The sequence below is a fragment of the Platalea leucorodia genome (genome assembly GCF_965183815.1).
Source record: "Platalea leucorodia genome assembly, chromosome: 6".
In the NCBI taxonomy this organism is placed as follows: domain Eukaryota; kingdom Metazoa; phylum Chordata; class Aves; order Pelecaniformes; family Threskiornithidae; genus Platalea; species Platalea leucorodia.
In genome coordinates this window covers 66,285,528-66,299,078 of record NC_138828.1, presented here as the reverse complement: position 1 = coordinate 66,299,078, position 13,551 = coordinate 66,285,528, and the positions used below count along the sequence as shown (strand labels likewise).

The 13,551-nt window shown below is 41.1% G+C and overlaps 1 protein-coding gene across 1 annotated transcript; it reads left to right on the top strand.

Annotated features, from left to right (window-relative positions):
- Positions 1-324: 324 nt before the first annotated feature.
- SLC34A2 (solute carrier family 34 member 2) lies at positions 325-13,319 on the top strand (the record flags this gene model as incomplete). Its single annotated transcript, XM_082315524.1, has 12 exons — positions 325-439; positions 544-681; positions 1,265-1,393; positions 2,322-2,465; positions 3,089-3,200; positions 4,735-4,930; positions 5,660-5,755; positions 8,279-8,399; positions 9,125-9,292; positions 10,779-10,895; positions 10,981-11,105; positions 12,744-13,319. Exons 1-12 carry the CDS (start codon positions 334-336, stop codon positions 13,317-13,319), a joined length of 2,028 nt encoding a protein of 675 aa, XP_082171650.1. The 5' UTR covers positions 325-333.
- Positions 13,320-13,551: the final 232 nt, after the last annotated feature.

Here is a 13,551-nt window from a genome sequence, read left to right as displayed (position 1 = left end):
CCTAAGGTTTGGAAAGCAGAGGAATCTTTGCTTTCATGACAGTTAAAAGTAAACAAAAATACAGGCACGAGATGGAAATAATTTTTTTTTAATTCTGTAAATTGCACAAATAAATCAACTGTGATTTAAAAAGTAATTGAGAAATCAATTTCGCAAATAAAGGAATAATTCATAAAGATTAGTAAAAAGCTGTGTCCAAGGACAAATTGCTTCCATTCCATTTCCATCTCTTCTGCTCTTAAACTTAATCATATTTCTCACATACCCTGTTGTAAGTTGAATATTTTGACGGCATGCACATTTTAATCAGCCCTGCTTTGTTAGCCACAGATCATGGCTCCCTGGCCTGAGGTGGAAAAGCCTGAAACCAATAACTATATTGGGGAGTCTTCCAAACAAAACCAGAACATGGCTGGGAAAGAAGGAGAAAATCACAAAGGTAACGTGTGCTCACCTGTGAGTTACAGAGATATAGAAGTTTTGGGGCTCCTTGGGGAAGATGGAAAGTAATTAAACCATTTTTTTAATGTTCTATTTCATCAGACAACGTGGCTTCACTTGGAAATAAAGGGGAAATTCAACCTGCATTTTCCACAATTGCCTTGATAGATGAGACAAGGCCAGAAGAAAGCGACCCATGGGCTCTGCCGGAACTGCAGGACACTGGGGTCAAGTGGTCAGGTAGCCACTCCTCAGTAAATAAGTTACCTGCGTTTATTTTTTCCATCACTTCTGCTCTCTTTATCTCTGTTATTTTTCTGAAATGATATTTGCTGCAGAATTGAATTTAAGATTTGACAAGTTTTCAGGTGTAGGCTTTACACTCTGTCTCACCTTCCCCAACAGTGAATGGGGATATTATATTAAGTCAGTTAAGAGGAATCTGGAAATCATGCTGCTTACCCTCCTTAAAACACAAGGAGGTATATGGAAAACAATCCAAAACAAATATGATTTTATATCCAGGCTTCTACTGGTCTTTCTTTACTCAGTAGGATGACTGTGTAAAACTGAGGGTCAGTCTCAGGCTTCATAAGGCTTTTGTCATATACCAAAAGCTTTTACATGGTAAAACTAGGTAAACGAACTACCTGCTTCTACAGTTAAAATTTGATTAAGAAGAACACTCTTTTGGGTTTAATCACACACTGGGGTCACGACACTGTCTTTCACTCTGTAGTCTCTGTTTGTGCGCTAGATTGTTCCAGAGAGAACACCAGATATATCAAGCAAGTCTTTTATGCATAATGTATTTGTTTTGCAGAACTGGATAGAAAAGGGAAAATCATTCGTGTGCTCTACGGGATAGGGAAGTTTATTATGCTACTTGGATTACTCTACTTGTTTGTCTGTTCTCTGGACGTACTGAGCTCCGCTTTTCAACTGGTAGGAGGTATGAAAATGTCTAAAATATCAAGAATAAACTATGAATGAGGCACTAATTTCCATCTGAGTGACTAAATTACAAGTATCACTCTTCAAGAACATTCTCCATAGATTTATGTGTTGAGATATAGATTCAGAAGGAAGTAGCTCTGATTGAAGACTGATCTTCATTTGTTTGAAAGGGCCTTTGTTTCTCAAATTCCAAAGAGCTGTTGATGTAGGGTTTATTGGCCCTAATTGCTTAGTAGGTTCCTGTTACTTTAGTAACAGTTTACAAGAATACATCTATGCATAAGTCTGTCCCATGTGAAAGACACTTCAGCAAGGTGAAATATGAAAATTGTGCTCTTGATCAAAGCATCCAGCACTGAAATGTCCCCCAAATCCTTCAAAGATGAAAACTATTGAAATGTATTTTTTTACATTTACCTATCTCCAAGGGCTGAATTCTGCTGATGGATTCAGAAGCACTTATCAGAGAAATATGTGAGCTTCTGTGGAAGTATTTTGGATTTCTGGCAACACAGAAAGCTACAGGAACAGAATTACTCGGGATTATTAAAATAGTTTTCCTTGATGCAGTAACCAAAAATATCAAGGCAGTAATAGCATTTAAATCTATGTATGTGTGGTTTTTAGTCCTACAGTCTTTCCTCTGATGGCTGTGGTTTTAAATGGCTCTCTGCAGAGTTCAGTAGAGCTTGTTCAGTCACTGAAATGAGAGAATATAAATTATTCTCTGATAATTGAGAAGCTGAGCGTTCAAGACCTGAATTTGGATCCTTGGGCTACATCACCTTGTACATTTTTTTGGCTGGCAAGCATGGCTATATATATATCAATTAAATGGTTGAATGATCTTTAATTAAATGCTCTGTTAGTTCCTACGGACTTTACCTTGCACTTCCCTCACTCTGAGAATATGTTTTTTGTAGGTAAAGCAGCAGGGGACATTTTTAAAGATGATTCAGTGCTGTCTAATCCTGTTGCGGGATTGGTGATTGGAGTTCTGGTGACTGTTATGGTCCAGAGCTCCAGCACTTCTTCATCCATTGTGGTCAGCATGGTGTCCTCCACATGTAAGTCTGCTTACAGTATCTTCCTAGAGATCACTCATAAATCTTGGTCTGGGATGCAAACTTGTGTTGAAGTTGTAGAAGCTTTGAGTGTAAGGGTAGAGACTGCAGGAAAACATTTTCACAGCTGTTGCCCTTATATAAAATAATAATTAAAAAAAATAGTAGTAGTAGTAGTACTAGTAATAATAAGTCCATAACTGAAATGAAAATCATCGGAAACCTTGGCATTAAATGCATTAATTTTCGAAGTACCTGCATGTTTTCCTCATGTTAGTCAGTTACTGAACTTTGTTTGTTTCTGTGGCATCATTTCAAAATTCTGCAGTAAGTAGGAAAATGCCTGGGAAAAAAAAAAGACACTATCTTACTCTGTCCCTCCAACATGTGGTGAAAAGGGATAACCATGGGCCACAATTTCAGTGGGGGTCACGGGACTATGGGAGTACGACGTTCCCAGGGGGCTTGATTAAAGCAAACGCATCGGGATTGGAGTGCCTGATCCCAGTGACATCAAGAGAAGTCGGGGTTCCAGTGACATTAATAGATGTTAATTTTCATTGGAGCAAAGATCTTGCTGATGATCTCATTTTTTTTAACTAAATGCTTCCTCTTCTGCTTTCTAGTGCTGACTGTTCAATCAGCTATTCCTATCATAATGGGGGCAAATATTGGCACCTCAGTTACAAACACAATTGTGGCACTCATGCAAGCCGGGGACAGGAATGAATTTAGAAGGTATTGTCCTTAAACACTAGATCTGAAAAGTTGCTTTTCTTCCTTCTTTGTAAGTTTTCTTCTATATTCCCTATCACTACTACAGCCATTCAGCCTTTCTATTGACCAAAATTTGAATGTCTAGTTAGGAAAGTCGCAAGCACGGCCATGGTTAAGGTAAAATCCTGTCTAGATATATGGCTTCATATACTTGAAGAAAAGCATACTGAGTTCCTTTAAAAGTTTTGTGCTTTTGTAAGAATCCACCATTTTTAACTGGATCTTACATAAGGATAAATTTTTAACTGCTCCCACAATACCACTCACCTTTGATTATCTCTTAAATATGGGAGGGCTGTACAAGAAGTTAATATTACAGTATTTTGGTCTACTGTCCTTAAAAGACACTTCAATGTTGAAGGTTTTTTTAAGTCTACAGTAAGAAAGAGCTGGTAACTGTAGCGAAATGAAGTGTTCTGGCTGTCAAATATGTACAGTGACAACTTTCAGACTGACAATTGACATTATCGCTGGGAGAGCTCATGGCTTACTGGAGATGGGCAGTAAACTTGGGAGGGATATGAGACTTTGGTACCTTGTCATTTATGGCATACCAGATGTATGAAATGCACCTAGCCCAAGCATGTTTCTCCAAGATTTACTGACCTGAATCTTTGGTTGTGCTATTCTCCATCACTTAAATTCCAATGCCAAAGTAGCCTATTAGCATCTGGTCAGGAAAAGAATTTAACTAATAATGAGAAAGAAGTTGATTTTTAACATTCATTAACATCATTAGCAACCACTTCAGTCTGTAAACTGAAGGTGGTAGCACTGTCGGTTTTGCTGGCCTACTTTGAATGTTCCCCCTGATTTCCTCTCAAGCAGTTTGTCAGTGGGAACCTAAATGACAGGGTTAGCATGTAGAACCTAAATTACAGGAATTTTTCCTCTACATTTCCTTCCTTCACAACACTTAATTTAAGGAGCTATATTTTAAAACAAATACAGGCAGATTGCAGAGACCACAAGCAGCTATTAGGAAGGTGGGAAAGAATGCCTCTGAGGGAAGAGCAGTGGTTTCTCAGGTTGTGGAGGAGAACCTGGAAGGGAGCTGTATGCCAGTGGTTTGCAAGAACATGTGAGGGCTGCAAAGAGCCATCTTCCCCCACAAGTCAGGGAGAACAGGTCCCAGAGGCAACGTCTGCCTGAGGATTAAGAATGTACCAAAAACGGGTGAGAGGCAAAACAAATGTAGGCTGTACAGCCACTTCTTTCTTCAGACAAGTACTCTTGGCAGCCTCGTGTTAAGGAACACTTTTGCCTTTTCTAGTTTGTCTTGTTTCACTCACTTGGCTGGCTCTTTCACTCCGTCAACAGTGTGGAGACAACTCAGAGGTCTATAGCAAAGCAGCCACCTCCTGTGACCCCAGAAATGAAATGATTCCCATCTTGAAATGGACTTCACCCCCACCTCTATGATTTCATATTTAACTGATGTTGGGCACATGTTGTTTAATTAAAAGCAACTCTGTTTTTTAATTTCTTCTTGCAGGGCCTTTGCTGGGGCAACAATCCATGATTTCTTTAATTGGCTTGCTGTGTTTGCACTGTTGCCCATTGAAGTTATTTCTGGTTATCTTTACCATCTCACCAATGCTATAGTTGAGTCCTTTCATCTTGAAAGTGGTGAGGATGCCCCTGAGCTACTAAAAGTTATCACAGACCCCTTTACAAAGCTCATCATTGAGGTAAGCTCTTTCTCTCTTCAAGGAAGCCGTTTACTTGGTTCTGTCACAGCTAATCAAAATGCTCTGAATATGGGGGGGCTCCCACTCACTTCTTTGTGTCCTTGGGGTAAAGCTCATTAGCAGATGGATTCTTCTTTTTATTCACATTTCATAAAGCCCCAGCTCTATATTTCCTGCTTCCCCCTCATTTCACTTTAACGATGATAGATCTAGCTAGAAGGACTGGGAAGGCAGGTGAGGACAACTACAGACACGTGGAATGGATGGGATGGCAGTCTGTTGCCTAAACGTTGGCAGACAGTACTAGCTGAGACAGCCTAGCCCATCCAGACTGATCTGCATAGGACCCGAAGAGATGACACTGAAATTATGGGAAACTCGCAGACATCTAGAGAGGCAGATGGAGGCCAGAGGGGATGTGCACAGCTTCTAAAATGACAGTAAATGCTTTTAGGCAGTTATGTCATAGTTGTTTAAACAGACAGGGTGAGATGAGGTGGTGGATGATTTGGGGAGAATGAGACACAGTGTTTGTGTGCATAGAATTGTACCTTTTTCTGGGAGTAAACCCCCTCCTACCTGTTGGGCAGCAGCTCCAGCATTAGCGATGGTCACGCAGGCTTTACGTGGCTGAGCTTCCCAAGGGAGTTATTTGAATAGAGTTGAACAGAAGTGTATGATGCAAGTTGGAATAATGCTTTTTTTTAACTTTTTTTTTTTTTTTTAAAGCTTGATAAATCGGTAATAAATGCAATTGCTACAAATGATGAATCAGCAAAAAACAAAAGCCTGGTAAAAGTTTGGTGCATAACTGAAACCAATGTGGTGAGTATCATGCTAAATTCATTGTCGGGTTCCTCAGGAAATACATTACTGATCTGTGGCTGACACTCCTTATCATAGAATTGTGAAATTAGATTTTTAAATGAGTGGGTTTTTTTGCAGCAGAAAAAGAATTAAAACAATTTAATGTAGTTTTTGCTTCATTTAAACCAAGGATGTCATACCAGTTGTGAGCTTGACCTTGTTGCTTTCAATACCATGCAGGCCCTTGCTTATCAGAACTGGTGGTCTGGAGCCAAGCCTTTTACTCCTTTCACATCCAAATGCCTTTAAACTCCAATACTCATACTGACTCCCTGAGAGTGGAAAAACTCTGCAATATAGGCCAAAGAAAATATCTTTTTGCCCACCATTTATCTATTCATCTAGCCAGCTCTAGTCTTATGTGTGTTCGGGTGATCTGGTGGCAGCTGGTTATTTGCAGCTTTCTTTGAAAGCTGCCCTCGGAGAAAGCCTCTGTGGGACTACGTCCCGTTGTTCTTCACCCAAGCAACACTGCAGCTTGAAGGAATCTGCTGCCCAGATCGACACCAATGAGTATTTTGGTAAACTGTGGAGCTGAGTGGTTTGTGTTCTTCAGCTAACTAACAATTAGAGCATTAAATATCCGTTGGATCTCTAATTAGACTATTCTACTTGTTGGTATGTATGGAAAAGTAATTCCTGAAGTCCTGAGGCAGAAGATATTTAAGGACACACAGCAGAGGTTAAAATTAAGAGCTTGGGTTTTTAGAGGAGCCTGGCTCCTATTGAATGACGGTCTGGATGGCCAGTGAAACGCTAGCCAGGGAGATAGTGCCAGGAGCAGAGCTGTGCTAATGTGAAACTCTGCTCAGGTTACACTGCTAGGAGCTGGGTGTTTCATCTCAGGGGAGGCATGATGCTTGGGCAGCTGTACTGCTTTCAGGCCCCCAGCCTGCACTTGGCTACCCTTTCACCGCACTGCCCGGGCAGGCACAGCCTGACTCTCAGTGAGGTCTGAGCCCCCGAGTCCTACAGTTCCCCCACTCTTAGAAGACAAGCAATTACAGGGAAAGTGTAGGCTGAGGGTTACCTTTCTGTATACACAATTTTTTCTGTGTTTGTCTATGTTTTGACTGTGTAACTACTGCCTGAGCGTATAGTCAAATTACAAAAACACAAGAAATCTCTACAAGCTTGACTTGAACTTGGTGAGGGAAGAGGAAGATCATTTAAATGATTTACATTCCTAAATGGTTAAGATCATTTCTGGCAAAAATGATTAAACAGACTTACGGCAGGGATAAATACATGCAGACCCCATATTTTTAAAGCAAAACATAAGGATAAACATTTTGATCTAATGCAGCTTCTTTGAAACGCAGATGTCTGAAAAAACTTCAGGAAGGCAAGAAACATCATTGTGTTGAGTTTGTAGAGGCTGATGTGTTGGGGCAGGCTGGAGACCAGGCGCTCCCTGAAGATGTGGGGGCACTGCATCCACCCCCGGCTTTGTCCATCTGTATCAGCTGGAGGGGGAATGCGTATGCGGGTGTCTGCAGGCAGTGCCCGCAAAGAAAATATCATAGAATCATAGAATCATCAAGGTTGGAAAAGACCCTTAATATCATCGAGTCCAACCATCAATATGATTTCTCTTTCCCTGTTTCTGCAAAAGAGAGTCACTCAAACACATCTTAAGATTCCTCCTGTTCAGCAGTGTGGTTCAGAGTCCGTTTGGCTATTAGCTGCTCTTGTGGGGAAGTACAGTTCAGTCAGCAAACTTTTCCTTAATCTGCATAAGGACTTATGGACCTGGCATCAGAATGCAATACATCTGGGCTTAGGAGCCCTTATAAAGAAGCTTCTATTGCAGTATAGATAGAAATTCAGGTTCAGCTCAGTGATATTAATGCTAATCATAGTGCTAGTAATTAGCTCTTGGATAGCATTTGAGCTTTAAAAAGTAAAGTAGTAGCAGCACTTCTGTTTCAACAGATAGGAAAACTGAGGCACAGAAAGGCAACGTGAGCAGCTCGTGCTTATCCAGCAACAGAGGCTGCACTAGTATTGTAGTATTCTGAGTCACAGTCCTGATACTCACCAGGCCGTTAATTGCAGTTAAGATGACAGCAAAGAGGTCTTTCTTTGACCCAAGGAAACTGTGGCACTGGCTGAAAAAGGAATGCCGCTGTTCCCCAGCTGCAGCCAGACATGAACCTCATTCCACAAACCCTGACATCAGCAGTTAAGGTTCTTAGCTACTGATGACTTAGTGCTATGGTTATTACAATGAAGAAGGTTTGGGGGATATTTTAATCTTTAAATGTTGTATTGATTGACTTGGGTAACAGCACAACCATTTATTTTAAGACTGCGAGCAATTTTGCCTTGTCATTAATGTGGTGCCAGCTCACGCTCCAGCCTACAAATCTGCCTTTAGTTGATGAATGCTTGGTTGCAGTAAAAACCTAGCACTTTGCATGAGCTCTTAATGAAGGGTTGTAGGTGACTGAACTATCTGCTTTGTCTGGCAATCTTTAGACACTGCAGAATGTCACAATTCCACCTTCAGAAAACTGCACATCTCCTGACCTTTGCTGGACTGAAGGAAACATGACGTGGACTATCAAGAATGTAACTGAAACAGAATATATCAGTAAATGTAAGTAGTAGAACTATTTCTCCTTTGGTAATATCTTTACAAATGTATATAGCTTTCTAATGGTGTTAACAGACCACTTCAGAGGTATATCGAGAGGCACTTGCCTCTATATGGACACAAGGTACTACTGCAGGTGCAGTCAGAGCAGCCTGTGCTCTGTTATAGCTACACAGCTGGAGTTACCAGCATCATCATGGTATCTGGCTGCAGATAGATCTCTTTCCATGCTCCCTGATATCAGTAATTGAGGTCTTCAGTATCATGTCACCCTTGCTGTTCAGGTGACTTGGAGCTACAGTTACTTTGCTGTAATGGTTGCTTGGATATCTCCATCCCTATGCATGTCCTTCAGGACTTTGAACAGCCCTTCTCGGGCACGCAGCCACCTCTGGGAAGAGCCAACCCACCATCTGGCTCAGAGCACACCAAAATTTCCTCACACTGTTGTATTCCCCTCCCTTGCACATGAATGCCCAGCTCCTGCTTGCCCCATGGGGGTGCCCACTGTGTATTTTATAAGCGTGTCCATACAAGAGCCCCTCTTGCCCCCCTCAGGCATGGCTTTTGTGGACCAAGGGAGCTGGTGGTTTCACTCTTTGCATCACCCCCTCAAGCTGTGTGTACTTTGGTCCCATTTTCTTAGGGGCATGTATGAAAACCTGAGCTGGGCTTGGGATCAGAGCAAAAATGTGGCGAGGCCAATTAATTTTCCATTTCTTTTTCAGGCCGGCATCTCTTTGCAAACACAGACCTGCCTGATCTTGCCATCGGTCTCATCCTCCTGGCTTTGTCCCTGCTTGTTCTGTGCTCCTGTTTGGTGATGATCGTTAAGCTATTAAACTCTGTGCTTAAAGGACAAGTGGCGAGCGTTATCAAGAAGACAATCAACACTGGTAATTACCTGCTTTTCCTGAAGATTGTTTTCAGGAATGACAAGGACATTGAGCATGTCTATTGATATCTCCTGTTCTGGCAGATATTATAGAACACTTTAAAGAAAACAGTATTAAACGAAAATTGTCCCCCTCCCCAACATTTTTTCTCCTCAGCATGTTATTTTCTTTCTTTTAAAAATCTATTAGCGAACAGCTTTCTTGTGAACTGCAGCAATTAACAGCAACAGAGACCAAAGTCCAGGCTCTGTTTCTTGATGTATAATCATTAGCTGTTAGAAATGTAATGGTCCCATCCTCAAAAGATAGCGCTGAAGTGCTGAGACTGTGATTGCCTGCTCTGGCACAGAGCCTGCATGTTTCTTTTAAACTAAGTTGAAAAAAAGTTTGTAGTGATTAACAAGGACGTGGTTTAGTGGTGGACTTGGCAGTGCCAGGTTAATGGTTGGACTTTTTTACAACCTAAATGATTCTATGATTCTATGATTGATTCTATGATTTAATTCCCTTTGTTTGCCCTGTTCCACTCCTTAACCCTCTCTTCAGTAGGATAAGGCAGCCCTGAATAGTGGTACTTTCTGTCTTTCCCTGTGTTCTCCAGGTGTTTTTTCAGCCTGGATCCGTTGAGTGCAAATGTTTTTACTTCTCAGTTGGCTGCTTTTTCTTCATCCTCCCTTGAATGGAGAGGTTAGAACCTGTAGCAGAGAAAAGCAGTCCTGGAACGTCTCTGGTTGTGGTTGAAGAGGGGGTTCACAGAAATGGGGAAGGCAACAAAGTGGTCCCCATGCTGTCTTCTCTTCTACTGGACAAAGAACACTACCCCAATCAAAAATGAGGGGTAGAAAGTAATCAGCTGCCCGTTACTGTTAATTTGTGATCTACTCTGTGTTCCTCTGTATCTTTCTGACTGACTAAGTCCTCACTTCTTGGCTCACTCATAAATCTTCAGATTATGGTGGACCATTGTGCCTAGTTTCTCTAATCAGTGTGATTAGCTTTTCTTTGCAAGAGTTAACAAGTGAGTTTTTAGGAGGTGATCTGCTTGAAACTAGTTACAACAACCAACCTGATTTTCTCAGGATGTTCTTCAGAGCTTTCTGAAGATCCAATCCATGCAGCAGGTGCCTGGTTGCCAAAACCAAGGCACTCAAGACACCTAGAAGGTGTTGTGTTGACCCCTGTGGAAACATTTCTGGTACCTAATTGTAGTACAACATAACTGCTACTCTGAGTCAGGACAAATGTCTACCTAGTCTATTATCCATCTCAAAGTGTATCCAGTGGTGGAAGGCTGGAGAGGGAGTACAGCAAACAGGGTAAATTAGAGTAGTAGAACTGACTCTGACCCAAAAATTGTCATGTAAGAGACAATATGCAAACAATATATCTGCAATGGAAATGCTTAATAGTCTTTTCACTGCTGTATTACTGTTACATAGAGCATTCTGTTATCCTAAAGGCAATGTTCTCCCTCTATTTTTTTTAGATTTCCCATTTCCTTTTACTTGGCTGGCTGGATACCTGGCTATGCTTGCAGGGGCTGGTATGACCTTCGTTGTCCAAAGTAGTTCTGTTTTCACATCTGCTATTACACCCCTTGTTGGTAAGTTGTCAACACTGTATTCTTCATTCCTGTTTTATCTTCTCCATCATTCTGAAACCCCTCAATCCTGTTTGTTTTCTCCTAGGCATTGGCGTTATAAGCATTGAGCGCTCTTACCCCCTTACCTTAGGAGCTAACATTGGCACAACCACAACAGCTATACTTGCAGCTTTAGCAAGTCCAGGGAGTACATTAAAATATTCATTACAGGTCAGTATAAACCAATGCTTCCTTGACTTCATTTAGAAGTTGCAACTTCTCTGAAGAAAAACCTGACAAAATTGGCTCTGATGCAAATATGCCATGGATGTCGTGCTTGATTTTCAGCTATTAATGTCAGCTCATTAATTTCAGCTACTAGAGCAAAAAGCTTTTAATAAGCATTCTCAGAATGTCAATATATAGTAAAATCTTGCTTTTATAAAGTGGGCTTGATCTGATTGAATTGATTCAGAATTGAGATAGGGTTGGCCACTTGACCCCCAAGCGTGGGGTCTCTGCAGCTTAGAATTCAGTGCCCACATTTCTGACAGACCTCTTAGGTAGTCCCCTATGAAGGTTACTAATTTCTGTAAGTTCCCTCCTCAGGACCCTAACTCTGTTCATGCAGTGTATAGAGACTCCTGTAACCTAGGTGAAGGTTGTACAAATCCGTAAGATGCCAAGCTGTCTACCTACCTGAGGTTGCAGTGAGCGTCATGACATCTGTTTTCTTATTGTAAATCTAATCTGAATGGGTTTTATTGAATTCCTCGTTGCTTCAGGCTACTGAAAAATAGGCAGCCTGGCCTTGGGCTCCCATTTACCACCCAGTAAAGAACATTCCAGACAGAAGATAACATTTGAATGTACCCTCTACATCAAAGAGGGGAAGGATAATGAAGTTTCCTTTGTGAATACGATTAATGTTTTTTACTAGCCACAATAAACTAAGAAAATTACAGAAGTAATTTTATTTTCCTCAGGCATGATATAACAGATGTAATCATGAGAAGATACTATCTTGACCAAGCTCAGATTTCATGATAACTTGCTGGTTTTATAACATACTTTAAAAATAAACCCCATGTACTTTCATGTTTACTTTAGTCTGATAACAGTTATAGAATGAAAATAAGATAAGGTGAGCAGGGAATGTACTGTTTTGTTCAGTATATGCTTATACTCTCTAAGTGACTTCTGAAAGTTTTGGCAAGTAGGTGTCTCTTCACACTTATTTTTAAAAAAAACAATTTTGAAGAATGTGAATCAAATGATCATAAAAGACCCAGACAAAGTCACATTCCAGGAATCTCCTCAGTGCCCTATAAGCTTTTAGCTATTTTTTTGGAAAATCCAGGTTTGTACCATTAGCAATTTCTCAATAGCTTGTATGCAATATCTAATTTACACTTCCCATCTTTTAATTGAAAACTTATGGATGCAGAACCCAATAATGAACAGTTCTCGTGTGGTTCTTATGCCTTACTGACAACAGGCCTGTTTTCTGATAGCTGTCTGGTTTGTCAGCTTTATTTCTGATGGACTCCATTTCTTGCAGTTGAAAGCTGCATTTTAAGGCTTCTCCGTCTGCAGGGAGATATGTTGTCCCCTTTAGGCTTGCTTTGTTTCCAAACGCTGTCCCCTGTTTGTAGGCAGTGATCTTCACAAGGTATGAGGTATTACCGAGTCCTTGCTCCATGCTAGGAAAGGTCTTGCAGTGAAATGGCACCAAAGACAAGAAAAAACAGTGGGAAGCAAGGGAAGGGAAACTATGGAGTCTTAGTGCCACTGGAAGTTATTACCATGTGAGTAGGAGCATTTAAAGGCATCTTAGTTAATGAACTTCTCAAATGTTTTTGCTTTCAGATTGCCTTGTGCCACTTTTTCTTCAATATCTCTGGGATTATTCTGTTTTACCCACTACCTTTTACCCGGCTGCCAATCCGCATGTGCAAGACCTTGGGAAACATAACAGCCAAGTACAGATGGTTTGCTATATTTTATCTTCTCGTCTGCTTCTTTCTCTTGCCTTTGTTTATATTTGGTCTGTCACTGGCAGGCTGGCCAGTCCTTTTGGGTGTTTGCCTTCCCCTGTTTGTTCTTTTTATTGCTGTGATCATAATTAACGTTATGCAGTCGAAGCGACCACATTTACTGCCTGAGAAGCTCCAAAACTGGGATTTCCTACCCATCTGGATGCACTCCCTAGAGCCCTGGGACAATATAATTATGTCTTCGCTCTCCTTTTGCGGGAAACACTGCTGCGGCTTCTGCAAGTGCTGCAAAGTCAATGCAGAACAGGAGGGTGCCAAAGAGAAGCAGCTAAAAACTATGGAGGTTTATGAAAATACCATTGCAATGGCTGATGAAGAAAGAGGTGGAAGAAAGGCACCAGCTGCAGCTTGTGTTGAAATAACAGGCACAAACAACACAGCCTTATAGTAGCGGATCAACCCATATTAGCAGAGATACAGCATAGGACAGTCAGGCTCTTGAAAACCAGCTTGGACAATGCACTGAGGACAGAGTGAACATTTTGTTAGGTTCCTGCAGCCGGTGATATATCACTCATCAAGGAATGGAGTCAAACAAGCTTGACAGAGTCCCTAGACAGTCTATGATCAGTTGAAAAGCTAATGGCAGATTTGTTTACAGAGGATCTCCTATGCGGTAC